This window comes from Protopterus annectens, chromosome 7.part0 (genome assembly GCF_019279795.1).
Source record: "Protopterus annectens isolate FY-2018-M chromosome 7.part0, PAN1.0, whole genome shotgun sequence".
Taxonomy (NCBI): Eukaryota; Metazoa; Chordata; order Ceratodontiformes; family Protopteridae; genus Protopterus; species Protopterus annectens.
Window position 1 is genome coordinate 449,135,689 of NC_056739.1, and position 16,543 is coordinate 449,152,231.

The following is a 16,543-nucleotide window of genomic DNA, read 5'->3' on the forward strand; positions in this document are numbered from 1 at the left end:
TTATTTTTATTTCAGTTATGCTTGTTTAACTGAATACATCATGGCTGGTCAGTTTGTTACTTGCTGGGATGGATTTAGCCGACTATTTTGCTTGTACATGCATGTATGCATTTGTACTTTGAGTAAAGTTAGACTAGTCCAGTCTTATTTGAGGGTAAACTAAGGTCCAGGAAATGAGTGCTTAACTGTAACTTCCTGATAAGGATTTCTGCACATATGCTCTACAGTTGTACACATTCAGGTTCTTAGTGACATAACTGTCCATTAGCCTAGTTTGGTAAAGTTGTCACAGTGGTCTATAATGAGAACACTTGGGGGGGGAATTTAATGAAGCCTACACTGACTTTTTTCCATGTATGCATCATGGTACACTGCTTACATGAAAGTAAGCAGGTGTGGGATTCAGTAAACAGAGCTGGGCGACATGCATGCACGAGCCAACCCAGAAGTATCTGTGGTATGCAAATCACCTCATTAGCAGGTAATTTTCATGAAAATGAGGGAGCTAGAGTGATCCAGCAAGCAGACAGGCAGCTCTGCAGACCCAGTGTCGGTGTCCGTAATGTACATAGAAAATTTCCATGTACATGAACTGAAATAGGCAATAGGGCTCTAAAAGTATAGTTAGAAAGACAGAAATAGCATAGCAGACACAGATATGAGCATAAGTATCCACCGTGTTTCCAAAACCATATGGTAAATTAAGTTAAAATAATTCTATTTTTTAGCTTGATCTTCAAGGCCATGGAACACATCATCATGGAACTTATAAACAAGGACAATGGCAACCTCCAAATGCTTGTTCCCACACAGTTTGGTTTTGTCAAAGGGAGAGCATGCCTGTTAAACTTGGTTGCCTTCTTCGAAGCAGTCACCAAAAGTATTACATTTAGCTTTCATTATTTTGCTGTGCTGATAAGAAAGAGAGTTATACAATACAGGTCAAATAAAGTGGCAGTGCTGTCTGTCATTTGGCTGTATAACATCTGCCAGTACAGAAATTTGGATCACAGCCTGTAGGACTAATAACTAAACTTATGAAACAACAGGCTGCAGCTATACTTGGAAATGCAGAACTCAGCATGACAAAATAATAGGTTAAGTCAAAGTACAGGAAAAAAAAACTTAATACTTCTTTGGAGAATGGTACTACCAGATACATTATAACATACTTTCATTCTCATTTGGAATGAGAAAAACTGCACAGATAGTCAAAATCCATAGAATCAAAGAATCTGACATTAAACAAATCCAGTAATTTGGCAAGAAGCAATGCCTGTACTACAAAATGCATTCTATGTGGATTCCAAAGTAGGCACCAAATAACATGAAATGCAAGGACTAGAGAACTCCATGTACTAATGTTTGTGAGTTGAATCTCACATGCTTTCAACAGAAATATCAGCATGTAACGAAATTCATGAAGTACTATTGTTTGGCACAGACAAAAGCCAGTGGCTAAGCTAATTAACATCTCAAAAAAGACTGAATAACTCTCTCTACTAATCCTTTCCACAGAAACTAGAAGTCAGCAGAAGGCAATTCATTAAAAACATTTAGAAGATATCTTTCTTTGAAAACAAGCCACAAGCAAAAATAATGAATGGCTCAACCTAAAAGGTGTTGTGAGTGGATCAGGAAAAAAAGGAGGACTGTGATTAAAATGCTGAAACTTCCTGTAGGTAACCCTCCCCCTACCTTACACGGACAAGTCTCGAGCATGCCCACAATTACACACTGCTCAAGATAAACATTGCAGAATGTAAACAAAGAAACGCTGGGAATGTCCCTTTTAGCTTCTGACGCAGAGTTTCCTTTGTCCATGGTGGTAGTGGATGTGCCACTACTGAGAGGTGGAGCTCTGGCAAAAGCTGAGGGTCAGACATCCTGGGACACTGCATTGTGCCACCCTGTTCTGAAAAACAGATGATACTGATTTGTAATGTGACTAAGACATTCAATTTACTATTATTAACCTAACCCTGCTTTGTAGAAGATCTAACTCATTGTCACTGTGACAGGCAAACAACAAAGATAAAACCTGACAGAGGCTGAATGAGTAGCACAAAACTACAAAATATTACCAAGACATGCCCACCATGGACATACATTACATAGTACGTTTCACATATCAGCAAAATCATGTGTACACTGTATGCAAAAATTCTTAAATAAAAATCTTCTGATGGTTTTATGATTTTGCATTAGTGCAACAGTTAAGTTGAAATGGCTATGGTTAGAATCTAGTCAGATGCAAAATAATTGTCAGAAGCAGATTTTATTCAATTTCTGTCATACTGCAATTTTTATTGCTTTCACAAATATCTTCCAGTTTTGAAAAGCTGTGACAGACAAATACAATAATTTTTTTAACCAGCTTTAAAATAAAGGTGCTGAACCATATAATAGCTGATGGCAGTCCACGAGTTAATTACCTTTTCATGGCACCAATGTAACAGTCTTTATTTAGAACACTGCAGCTAACACAGAAAACTGTGACCCGAGCAAAAAGATAAACCTTTGAGTGTTCAAGGTCATATATGGTCAATCTTTTGTGTGTTACATTGAAAGTTTATATTAGTAGAACATTACTTTCAAAAATATGCATTACAAAAGAGTGACTGACAGATTTAGGACTTGACTGAAAAGATCTGCTAGTTTATATCCTCCCAGTCACAGGCTGTACTGCCTGAATGACACAGATGCTTGTTCTTCCACATTCTACTTTAATAATTTCAGGGATCACAGTTTTTGAAGTTTCATATCCAATACTCTGAACTTGTGGCCTGGAAATATGACCTGGTCACCAAAGTTTTTCTTTACCAAAGGTAGATTGGAACATTATAAAACTCCTATGGCAGTGTCAAAAAACATTGCATACAAGATTTGATGCTTGGCTATCCTGCAAGAATGAGAATTCCATTTGTTCCAGATGTTTTTCTCACACATAAATAGTTCATCTTCTATACATTTGAAATCATTTAATAAAAGATCTCCAATGTCTTAGATAGGTCCTTAAATGTTAAATAGTACCCACGCTCATGAACTCAAAGAGTTTTCAAAGATTTTAAGCCACAGTGGCTTGACCACAGGAAGATTCCAAGAACTCTACTGATCACCCCTTACAGAGTTATACTCCATGTTCTACATTGTAGTTAACTTCAGGGTGTAGCTCCGTCGATCCAACTTTTCTGGATTGTCAGATGCCATCAAGGAGAAATCTCTAAAGATGTCCTGATAGGTTTCATCACCTAAGAAATAAAACAGTGCAAGTTAAATTATCACAAGAATTAAATCAGCAATTTGAAAAAGTTGTGTGTCTTGTTTTCAAATAAAACTATAGACCAGTAACTTAGACTATGAATACAAAACTTCATAGTGGATTCGCATCAAAATGACATCACATGTCAATATGACCGATTATGTACTAAGTATGGAAGACATTGTTTCACGCCCTAACAAGATCCTCAAACATCTGGGGGGACTGTAAACTCAAAACTTTTATTCATTTGTATTACTTAATAGTTTACCTACTGTATGACTTAAAAACAGTAAATTTGTGAAAATAACACATTTCAGAAAGTACAGTTGTGTTATCAATTTATCATAACTACAGATATTAGACTGTAGTAACTACTGCAGTCATAACTTCAGGGATCTCTGTCACAGGTTAAGTCAGATATCTGGCCAGAGTTTCAGAGCGAAGCCCCTTGCCCATAAGCTGACTTTCTGTCACTTTCACTTCATGTATTCCACATCCTGCTAAAAGGTGGATGTGCAATCAACCTTCTTCTCTTCTTTCTTGCCACCCCAAATGGACAGCATACCTAGCAGCAGGTTAGAGAGAGACTGCCTGAAAGGGATATATCCTGCAGAGAAAATGAGAGATACTAAGAACCATCCTGTGCTTTCTGAACAAAAAGGAAAAGATGGCAAAGCTATCGGAGTGACAAGATGTGCAAGGTACATGTTTGTAAAGAAGAGCTAAAGGAAGTAAAATAGGATAGCAGTGACGGCATTCAAACAAACAATTACAGGAAGTTAATAACACAACTATACTATGTCCTTCACGTAAACTCAATGGTACAGTCACACCTTCAGGGAAGAACCCCCGAGTATGTGGGCCCATCCCCTAGAGAAAATGTCACACCTATAAAAAATGAGGGCAACATGCCTTTTAGGGTTGCTGATGTGAAATCAGTCCTTGCCATGGATATGAGTTTTAGTCTGTAGTGCCTGTAAAAGGTGTGAACAAATGAGCAGGTAGCAGTTTCTAGGAAATTTAGGTTGATACTCCTCTGTATTAAGGCCATACTACCCCTGATAAAGTTATTCCCATGGTACATGACAGAAAATACAATGGAAAATCCTTATGGAAATAGTCTCATAGAAATAGATAGTACCTTTTGTTTTCTTCAAAGGACAAAGAGCTCATCAGTCCTCCTGCATTCCTTTGTTCTATCCTGGTATGTTAAATCTGTACATTGAGGGATCCAAGATTCTCTCCCCCATGTTTTAGGGTTTAGGAAAGAAAACAGACAGTTATATAGCTTGGTTAAGGGTCACCTAAGTCACTACCTTAGGCATGAAGGAGCGGTTAGTTTGTAAAGTGACTCTGTCCTTCCACAAAACCAGGAAAAGCTCTTTACGCATAAGGGCCTGAAGTTCCAGGTCCCTCCAGGTTGAACTCACTGCCAACCAGGAAGGCAGCCTTCCAAGACAGGGAAGTTTAGGTGGGTAGAAGCTGCTGGTTCAAAAGGAAGCAGTATTAGCTTTTCTAAAATGAAGTACAGATCCCAGCAGTACTGTTATTCTCTTTGACGGCCTGTGATGCATAACACCTATCAGAAAATGCTTTATTGATATTGCTGAGGTGAGAGGGGTTCTAGAGGTAAACAAGCTGAAACTGCAGAAATGGAATTTGATAGATATGCACGCTATGTCTAATGTGAATAATTCTGACAGGTACTAAAAGTCTATAGGTATGACTTTTTTGTGGGCTCTAAGTCTCATTTGGCAAAAGAGGAAGAAGCTTTCCTAATTAGCTATGGGTGATTTCCTGCTACTTGGTTTCTGTTAGAATATATACATTTAAACACTTACAACAGTGCATGCACATTTCTGTTTGTTAAAACATATATATAGCTGAAAATAAAGTAGGAAAGTAGGAAAAAAATAGAGTACTTAAGTACTGTATAAGTCTGGCATCCATACTGTGTGATAATTGTTCTGTGACTAGTACAGCTGCAAGGATAACCAGAGACAAGGATAACTCCCTAAGTCTTAAAGGTTGCCACATAACAAAATCAGCTTATCAGTAGACTGCATGACATCAAGCAGACTGGAAAAGATTGCTTTCATAGACATGATCCAAATGGTACAAAAACTACTATAAAAGGACTGTAAGACTAAATGGTGCTAGTTCTGGTATTTTGTAGGGGCATCAGTTCTGAGGTAAATGGAGAATTATTATCTGTATTTCTATCAGAAAGCAAACCTTGTACATTAAAAGCTGTAATATAGAGTATGTGTCATCTGTTATACAGATAAGTTATTTTATTAGTGACTGCGCTTAAGTTGCTTAAAGTTGTTACAGGATTGCAAAGTGCCATGATAATTAATTTTGCAGTGGCAAGCCTCTCCCTCCTGATACTACTGACTGTAGGAGGTGAAGAGCATCATATGATACTCTTTTAGGGGGATAGGAAACAGGCTTAGGTGCATTAAACTCGATTGATATAGAGATACTGGCAAACAGATTAAAATTGACAGGCCAGGATATGTCACAAATTGTGCATTTACAGGCACAATGGCTACCTACTATATGGACATCGCAGAAGAGATGTATGAATTTTCAAAAAGACTTTTTGCAACATTTTAATGACTCTTTGATTAGCAGGTTAGAGTTTGATGTTAATGTTACTAAATTCATAGCTTGGACTAAATGTACTTTGCAGTCTTTGTATATACAAATGCAGAAGAATTTAGTGCAAATTAAGTTAATGTTCAATAATGAATATGTGTGGAGAACCATGTTTAAAAAAATTAGTCCCAAGTACCAACTGGATTGAAATGCACGGGCCGCAAACAGTCTGCACAGATACATTCTGTACAGGAAAAGTTACACATTATAGTGGCAGGACAGGTAGCTTACATCCTTCTAAGTTGGGAACTGCTGATTGAGGGCTCAGTGTCTGTTATTCTAAAAGTGTATTAATTCTGGTTTAAGCACTTGGGCTTCAGGCTAGTTATTTTACATTAAGAGGGTTCGTGGTCTGCACTCTTGTGGGAGGAGAGGTTGGACTCTGCCCTTCTGAGCTGGGAATTTCTGGTTAAAGGCTTATATTGCCTGCATATTTGAACTGCTTCTTACTGAAACTGGTACACCTTGTTTGCTGTAGCATAGACTAGATCCAGGCCTGCTGAATCTAGCTTTGTTTGTATAACGAGCACTAATCCAGGCATTCTTTAAAGTATTCAATTGTATTTATTACTGCTTGGTAGTAACTTGATTAAAGTGTAGCTATCATTCTAAGTCTTTTGGATTAAGCACTTGGGCTTCAGACCAGTTGTTTTACATTAGGAAGGTGTGTGGCCTGTACTGTGGTGGCAGGATAGGTAGCTTACATCCTTCTAAGTTGGGAACTGCTGATTGAGGGCTCAGTGTCTGTTATTCTAAAAGTGTATTAATTCTGGTTTAAGCACTTGGGCTTCAGGCCAGTTATTTTACATTAAGAGGGTTCGTGGTCTGCACTCTTGTGGGAGGAGAGGCTGGACTCTGCCCTTCTGAGCTGGGAATTTCTGGTTAAAGGCCTATAGTGCCTGCATATTTGAACTGCTTCTTACTGAAATTGGTACACCTTGTTTGCTGTAGCATAGACTAGATCCAGGCCTGCTGAATCTAGCTTTGTTTGTATAACTTGAGCACTAATCCAGGCATTCTTTAAACTATTCAATTGTATTTATTAATGCTTGGTAGTAACTTGATTAAATTGTAGCTATCATTCTAAGTCTTTTGGATTAAGCACTTGGGTTTCAGACCAGTTGTTTTACATTAGGAAGGTTTGTGGCCTGCACTGTGGTGGCAGGACAGGTAGCTTACATCCTTTTAAGTTGGGAACTGCTGATTGAGGGCTCAGTGTCTGCTATTCTAAAAGTGTATTAGTTCTGGTTTAAGCACTTGGGCTTCAGGCCAGTTATTTTACATTAAGAAGGTTCGTGGTCTGCACTCTTGTGGGAGGAGAGGCTGGACTCTGCCCTTCTGAGCTGGGAATTTCTGGTTAAAGGCTTATAGTGCCTGCATATTTGAACTGTTTCTTTTACTGAAATTGGTACACCTTGTTTGCTGTAGCATAGACTAGATCCAGGCCTGCTGAATCTAGCTTTGTTTGTATGCTTGTTGTTTGTTTGCTTGTTATTTCCCTGAAACGCTAATTCCACCTAAAACGCAGATTTTCAGCGCTTCTGTGGATCCCTAGTGATATCTGCATTGCTTACTGTACTTATTTCCTTGTTTCACTTGAATGAAAGTTACTGTTTGTCATTTTTGCATTTAAGTTACCTGTAGCACATTGCATTTAAGTTACCTGGTACTTGCTCACTAAAGCAATTATATAAGTCAGCACTAAAAAATTAAAAGCACTATACCCTCACAAACTCCCCTTGAGTACCTTGTTCCCTATTGGCCCTTTTTTTTCAATTATAAAGGAATTCCCAATACTATTCTAGCATGTCCAAAGGTCAGTTGTCAATCTCCACTCCGGTCCAGCTGGTGAATCTGGGAATCTTGAGGCAATGTTACAACTGCCTCATGTACACAGACAACCCTCTCCTCCTCCCAACAAATTCCAACACATGTGAGAGATGCAACCATATAGCCAAACCGGAGGCCAAGCTCTCAACTCAGTACTGGCGTAACCAGTCAGGAGGAAAAGGAAACCACACTCGCTACAATTCCAGTCTCACATAGACCTACCACGACAGCAAACCAAACACAAACACAGAAAAACATACTCGGAGGCTCTAAATAAAAATCTGCCTAAGCAGCAGAGACCTCCAAAGCAGACACCCAAGCAACCGCTACCCCAAAACAAAACACGTGCAACACATAGCTCACAAAGCCAGTGTGCCGAACAATCACAGCCCTTAAGGCTAAACACACCTGATACACTTGTAATAGGTGATTCTATCGTCAGGCACACTGACGTCCTGCTCACCAGGCTGAACAAGGAGAAGGTCACAGTGAGCTGCCTGTCGGGCGCTAGGATCCGCCACATAACACAAGCACTCAGGTCACTCCAAGGCAAGTACAAATATGACTCAGTCATTGTCCATGCTGGTGTGAATGACCCTGGACTACTGAAAAGAGACATAGAGGAGCTCTCTGAGCATGTAGCCCAGGCCGGTATGACCCTGACCTTGAGTAGCATCTTACCCTCACCAAGAATGATGCCACAATATGAAGACAAGATGATCAATTTCAACAATTGGCTTAAGTACTGGTGTCATTCAAAGGGGATCAAATGCCTGTCAGCCTGGGATGACATGCTCGACAAGCCACGATGCTTCGCTAGGGACGGCTTGCACCTATCACTCCTGGGCTTTCAGATATTGGCAAAGGCTCTTGCTACCCCCATAGTGCCTTTTTTAGGCAAGGCTCAAAAGACAAACCCATCTCCATAGGTATCACAAGGGATAAGAAACTAAGAGTAGTGCTACTCAACGCCAGAAGTCTAAACCTTGTATAAATTCAATTGACATTATTAAATGCAGTGTTTCAGTTTTTGGCATCATGATTAATCTTAAATAGCATATAAACCTGGCTGGTTTCCATAATGGTCCATCACATCTGTAGTATTTACTAGGACTATTCACTATAGATGTTTCCTCCTCCTTTTGAGACACTTCTTGCTTCTCAATTACTTTTCCTGGAGACAAGACTATAGGAAGTTCATAATGACTGAAACTCTTGCCTTCTTTTTTTATGACTGATACCTGAGCTGGATATGTTTTTGTCTTTTATCTATCCCACTGAACATTAGTGGCTTTCTAGCTTTAGTTAAGTTGTAACAGTTTGCCTTTGAAAACATATCAGATTATATCAATACTTCTTTTTTTTATTGATAGTATCACGAGTTCTTGAAATGGTTATTTAAATATATAATAGAAAGGTTGTTGTTACAATTGCTGACCAATAATTTTCGACTCCAGGAATTTGCTAAATATAGATGATGAATCTATTGTTTCTGATATTATTATATGATAAATAATTTATTAAGTGGTAGAATGTGAATAACTGCTGTTGTTTGTTGGGTGGTTGATTTGAGTAGCAATGCTGCTCAGGTTGGGAGTTTGTAACTCCAAGAAATGGTTGGGAGAGTACAAAGTTTTGGTTCTAATTTATCTTTATTATTCGTGTTCTTTTTTAGTGTCTACTGTACATTCAATGTTGAATTCCATTATTCTATGGACTATAAGTAATCTACTACCTAGTAGCACCTACACAATTTCTGATGGACTGTTTTGTTCTTTTATACAAAACAAATGAATGGTCAAATTTTGTACAAGTCTCTTATATAATCAAAATGTTTCTTCTGAAATTAATATCTATTAATATTAATGGTCTAAATAATGGCTATAAGAGGAGAAGTTTACTTAAATACTTGAAATGACATATATCCCATGTAGTCTTTTTACAAGAAACACATCTTTTAGAGGGAGAAATAGATGAACTTAACACTAGATGTTACTGTGTATTATCTAACTAACATCATTTCCAAAAGAAAAGAGGAGTAGCTATACTATGGAGTAATACTTTACCCCTTCCTAAAATTATTGATGTTTAACAAAGATGACAAAGGCATGTTTTGCTCTGTTACATTAGAATTTAAAAGGAAATTATTTACGGTTATAAATATCTATTGGATTCCAGGAATTGGGTCTAATACAGTGAAATAACACTTAAATCAGATTGTACATCTATCTAAAGGTAATATTATTCTAGAAGGAGATTTCAATTTTATCTTAACAGACAAAGACACTAATACTTCTGCTAAAAGGAGACTTTTATCTTCAGCTAAAAAGTTGAGAGACTATCGATACATACTGCATGAGAGATATTAATGATTTTTCTGACCCAGGTTCACTCTTTTTTACACATTTTTCACATAGACATAGCACACATTACAGAACTGACAGAGTATTTGTTTCAAACGAGCTGATTAAGAGTTTAAGACTAAAGTAATTTCCTGTCCCCTTTCAGACCACAATGCTATAGCCTTTGAGTTAATAATTAATACAAATTAAAATAATTCCAGCCTACATAATGAAACTAAAAGACTTTCTCACCTCAGAAATTCAAAGTTTCATTAATATTAATAGTACTTATGGTACATCTGAGATATATATATATATATATATATATATATATATGGGATGTACTAAAAGCTCATCTATATGGAATAATTATTAATTGGTATTATAAGAAAAAAAAATGGGACAAAGATTTATGTGAAACACAAATGAAACTTGATAATTTAAAATTACAGAATCAAACAGGTAAAAATTAAAAAGGAAAAGACGACGAATAAATGAGTTCATAGGTTGGTACTAGGCTATCGGCCCTAGGGTCTATGCAGGCCTAGCCATAACAATTCCCTGGCTATTTCTTCCCACACTATTTACTTCCCTGGACCCCTGTCTAGCAGGGCGACTGACGTGATCCCTGGGGTGAATTTCCTTTCTCCCATCCAATCGTCAAGGTTCCTTTTGAAGAGGGCCAAGGAAGTGTTCTGCTTGACATGTATGGGCAGTCTACTCCAGAGTCTCGGGATTCTCTGGGCCAGGAACCTATCCCTCCAGCATGTTTTGTTTATTGTGATGACAAGGTTTAGATCCCTGGAGTGTGTGGTTCTAAGGGATTGGGATTTCTTTAAGTGTAGCATGTCCAACAGCTCTGGGTTTGACATGGGCTTGTATGTTAAGCAGAGATCGCCTCTGAGTAGACGATATGCGACAGAGTATAGCTGGAGTTTTTTAAGGCGGTCAGCATAGGGCATCTGCTTTAGGCCTGTGATTCTTTTAGTGAGGTATTTCTGCAGCCTTTCCAGTTGTTGCAGATGTCTTGAGAGGTACATATCAAATGGGGCGTTGTATTCTATAATGGGTCTAATGAGGTCTATCTAATAGTAAATATTTAGAAATATTAATTCACAAGACAATGATAAACTTAGAGAAGTTTAAATTTATAAATTACTCTACCAACCCCAAGTTCTTAATTAATTTAGCTAATAAACCTAAGAGACTTAGTAAACAATCATATCAAAGAGATTTATTCTCCTAAAAAAAGAAAAATGTTATGGAATATTTTAATAAAATTAACCAGAAACCAAGTATATAGATTCTAAAGAAGTAATAAGAGCATTTAATAAAAAAATATACCAAACACAAATTATCAAAATTACAAGTTGAAACTTTAGACAATCCCATCTCATTTTCTGAAATTCAATGTCAAATAAATAAATTAAAATAAAATAAAGCTCCTGGTAATGATGGAATTATCCCTGAAATTTACAAAATAATGCCCAAAGAAGCTTTACGTGTATTACAGAAACTTTTTTCTATCTCTCATGACCTAGCCAATAACCTGTCTTCTTGGAAATATACTCTCATTTCTCCCATATTAAAGGTAAATAAGGATCCTATTAAGTGCTCCTCATACAGACCAATCTCTCTTTTAAATGTTGACTATAAAATGTTTATGTGCATTTATGCTGACAGACTAAAGAAATTTCTTCCACTTCTGGTTGATGAAAACCAAACAGGTTTTATTTTAAACTGGAACACATATGATAATGTTAAGAGAGTTTTAACCTTAATTTATTCTTTAAAAAATTAAAAGAAAATGTAATCATAATTGGTCTGGACATAAACCGTGCTTTTGATTCTGTTAGTTGGGATTATCTTTAATTAGCTTGGAAGAATTAAAAATTTCTAATAATAATTGAATTTAACTTATCTTTCATCTTTATAGAGGATGCCAAGCTTACATTAAAATAGGTACTTATACTTTGCACTACATACAAATACTCAAAGGGACTAAGCAAGGTTGACCTCTATCTCCCTTACTTTTTACTCTGGTAATGGAACCATTGGCTAATTTAATAAGAATTAACCCAGATATTGAAGGTTTTAATTTAAGTGTTGATGTGACTCCCAAAATCCAACTGTTTGCAGATGACATTCATCTTGCTACAAAGGAAAATAGTGCTTCTAACTCTGCTGGTTTTAAAATTATGGAAGATTTTCAAAGGAAGTCAAGTTTATTTTTTAATGATAAAGCAAAAAATATGTCCTATTTACTTTAATAATACTAGCCTAGATGAGAAGTTTAATAAATATTTAGCTCACTCAGATGAGTTAACATATTTAGGAAAAGCATTAACTAAAAATATTAAAGATATAGTAATTATAATAAAAGCTTAGGCTCTATAAAGAACCATATAAATAAATGGAATAAGCTTAATTTTACAATGGATGAGAGGCTCTCTATTATTAAAATGATAATTTTACCATTCTATATATTGTACAATTATTATCACTACTACCCTCTAAAACATATATAAAATAATGTAATTCAGTAATTTTAAAGTACTTATGATTCCCAAATAAACCTAATAGCTCATCACTTGAGAGATTGGTCCAGAGGAGGGATTGGTTTACCAGACTTGGAACTATACTGAATGGCTTCAGTGATTAAAACCATTTCTTTATTAACAGATAAACATTATACAGCTAAATGGAAGAAATTCTTAGTGTTTTAATTCATAGGATGTATCTAATTCTCAGGATCTATATCACATAGTCGAACTGTCATAATTCGACTATGTAAATATCGAACCCAGAAGTTCGAAATCTAAAAACTTTGAACACTCAAAACAGTGATTTTTTTCCTCAGGGAAAAAAATCACTGTTCGGTACAAAACGTAGAAACGCATGAACACTACATACTGTTACTAATGTGGGGGGCTTCACCCCCCCTTGCCCCGCAATGTGGGGGGGGTGCCCCCTACTTAAATATACCAACTCTGAGATTGCACCACAGTGGAGGAAATAGCAAAGCCTCGGAAACGGCCCACCAAATTATTTCCCTGGGAAAGAATTTGATGTTCCATGGCTTCGCTATTTTCAAACTTCAAACTTCCCAGTTAGATGTTTCAGCATTCAGACATTTGTGCATTCTAACAAATGATACAGACCCTAATTCTCACATAATATGACATAATCCATTAACTTGCTTGCTAAAGACCATCTTACTACATATAATCTTCAAACATATACATCTCATTATATGGTACTTATACTGAAAAACTTTAGAAACTTTATCTGCAAAAATCTAGTCTATGAAGCCTGGAGTTTCCTCCTTTTCCTGTTGCCTTTACAAAAGGAAATCTCTCTTCTTTAGGTCTTGCAAAGATGATGGTATTCAAGGAAAATTATTTTATTTATTGGTTTCAGTTGTTGACAGATGACTAGTTGAATTCTGTTCATTTTTTTAATTGATAAATATGAATTAAGTAATGATTTACAGTTGGAAATACAAGCCTATAAACAGTTTGTACTTTGTAAAACAGACCTAATGTCAACAAATATAAAAATGTCTGCCCCTAAATTATTCAGCCTTTTAACTTTCTTCATACAATGTAAATTACCAAATAACAGCAAGCTTTCACAAACATATAAAATAATTAGATATGACACAAAAAATTATCTGGAGAACTATTGGAAATATGTCTCCTTAGTTAATAATACTCCACCCAGTGATGAGAATAAGAGAATAATAATAGAATCATCTAACTTGACTACTTCCTCACTTAAATGGAGATTGTATGCTTGGAAATTTATGCACAAGTCCTTTTTGACACCTCTCATCATGGGAAAAATTAATGAGAGAGACATTCTGTGCTGGAGATGTAAAATAGAAACAAAGGCTGACTGGTCTCATATTTTTTTGATTATGTAATTCTTAAATCATATTGGGACAACATTAATAACTTTCTTCGGGCTTTATTTTCAGATAAATTTGTCCTATCTAAATCCTTGATTTTGTTTAATACACCAGTTTCTGCTTGTGTACAAAATTAAATATCCCTTGGTTTGGTCCATCTTAACTGTTGCCAGAAAGGTTATAACTAGAAACTGGAAGTCTGAACGTCACCCTCTTTCTTGGAATTCAAGAATATTATAACTGAAGTTTGCTACTTGGAATTGTTGACCATTAAGTCTAGATCCATCAGAACTACTTCATCATATAACATGTGGTATAAGTTAAAAATCCTATTAGACAAATAGTCATTAAGTCTTTGAAACCATTTTATTTATCTTAAAGTTTTGTGTAACTTTTATATAGTGGACACCTTTGTAAATACTTTAGCTGTGTTATGCTTTTGGTTTTCTGCTTTGTACTATTATTGAATTTCTATTATTCATTTTATATAATTGATTTCTTACATATGAAAATCAATAAACTTGTTTATAAAAAAATGCTTTCATAGACAGGATCCAAATGGTACAAAAAAAGTAATATAAAAGGATTGTAAGACTAAATGGTGCTAGTTCTGGTATTTTGTAGGGACATCAGTTCCAAGGTAAATGGAAAATTATATGTATTTGTATCAGAAAGCAAATCTTGTACATTAAAAGTTGTAAGCTGTAACATATAGTACATCTTGTCTGTTATATAGACAAGTTATTTTATTAGTAACTGTGCTTAAGTTGCTTAAAGTTGTTATAATATTACAAAGTGCCATAATAATTAACTTCAGTTTCCCTCATAATGTTAAGCAAAATCCTTCAAGCTACCAGACAGTGTGTGTATATGCTTTGGCAATACCAGAATCCCCTCCTTCTCTGCTAACAAATTAACCTGCTGTGAAAGAACAAATGCTTTCTCTATCTGGTCAGTTATATCAGGTAAGAAAGCCAACATCACCTGTTTCTGTAGGGTCCAATGAGGTCAAATTGTGGTCCCACTCTGATAATTTTCTAAATCACTCTTGGCATCAGGGCAGAGGTGGGAAAGCCAGAGGAATCTGCCTTTTTAATTCAGAGAAAAGGCACACATAGACAAAGGCTTCTTGTGATGGGTTGGTGGTACAGAACTTCTTGTGCTTGTTCCAGGGGCATGCAAACAGGTCTATTGCTGTGAGGAACCATATGTTGATCAATGAATGGAATACCTGCCTTTGCAGTGCCCACTCACTGGATTCTGATGATGTCCTGCTAAGGTACCCATTACTGAGTTCTCTTTTTTGGGGATATGCAAGGCCAGTAACATCAGGCCATGACTCACAGCTGTATCCCAGGTTTCATGACCAGCCAGCACAAGTGATAAGATTGGGCACCCCTCCTGTTTGCTGATATATCACATTAAGGTTTACTATCAAAATTTCAGATCGCATTCACATGAACTGGGAATGGTCGAAAGGCTAATTTCCAGTTCACGGAAGGTCAAACCAAAAATGGTCAACTCCACAACAGTGAATGCTAGTGTGCATTTGATGTGTGGTTGACGTTCTACCTGGAGTTTGCGGTACAGTGGGGATTGGGAAATATACCCATTTCCTCAATGTAGTGCGATTTCGGAGTTTGTATATATAGTTAGCAGGGAGAGTGTGTGAGGGGGGATGCATGGGGGCTTGCCCCCTGCAAAACGTTAGTTGGAAGTGACTGGAAGGCAAGGTGTGCTAGGTAATGTCGACTTTTTGAATAGGGATGGGTCGACATTACCGGTGTCGTTATTTTTGCCTTTCCGAAGTTTTTATTTTCAGTGGTTTTTTTCGATGACGTGATTACCATTTCAGGATTTTAATAGTAAATCCACATTAATGTTGTGTTGGTTGCTACTATCTTCTGGGTACCTGGTACCTGAACAGTTCATACAGCTTGAAGGGCATAGTACACTACCACCATTTCTTTCAGATTTATCTGGAGTTTTCTCTCTCTACTTTCAGACCACCTGCATTGCACTTTTAAACACTGGAAGTGAGATCCCTACACCTGGCCTTAGGTATCAGCTGTCAGGGTATGATTGCACTCAATGTAGTGCGATTTCGGAGTTTGTATACATAGTTAGCAGGGAGAGTGTGTGAGGGTGGATGCATAGGGGCTTGCCCCCTGCAAAACGTTAGTTGGAAGTGACTGGAAGGCAAGGTGTGCTAGGTAATGTCGACTTTTTGAATAGGGATGGGTCGACATTACCGGTGTCGTTATTTTTGCCTTTACGAAGTTTTTATTTTCAGTGGTTTTTTTCGATGACATGATTACCATTTCAGGATTTTAATAGTAAATCCACATTAATGTTGTGTTGTCTGTTACTATCTTCTGGGTACCTGGTACCTGAACAGTTCATACAGCTTGAAGGGCATAGTACACTACCACCATTTCTTTCAGATTTATCTGGAGTTTTCTCTCTCTACTTTCAGACCACCTGCATTGCACTTTTAAACACTGGAAGTGAGATCCCTACACCTGGCCTTAGGTATCA

At 36.8% G+C, this 16,543-nt stretch overlaps 1 protein-coding gene across 1 annotated transcript in view; it reads right to left on the reverse strand.

The window, feature by feature from the left end:
• Positions 1-2,286: 2,286 nt before the first annotated feature.
• ACAP1 (ArfGAP with coiled-coil, ankyrin repeat and PH domains 1) overlaps positions 2,287-16,543 on the reverse strand; it is a 1,330,515-nt gene continuing 1,316,258 nt past the window's right edge. Inside the window, exon 23 of the mRNA XM_044077032.1 lies at positions 2,287-3,251. Coding sequence (XP_043932967.1) covers positions 3,145-3,251 — 107 coding nt within the window. The 3' untranslated portion in view covers positions 2,287-3,144. The remainder of the gene's footprint in view (positions 3,252-16,543) is intronic.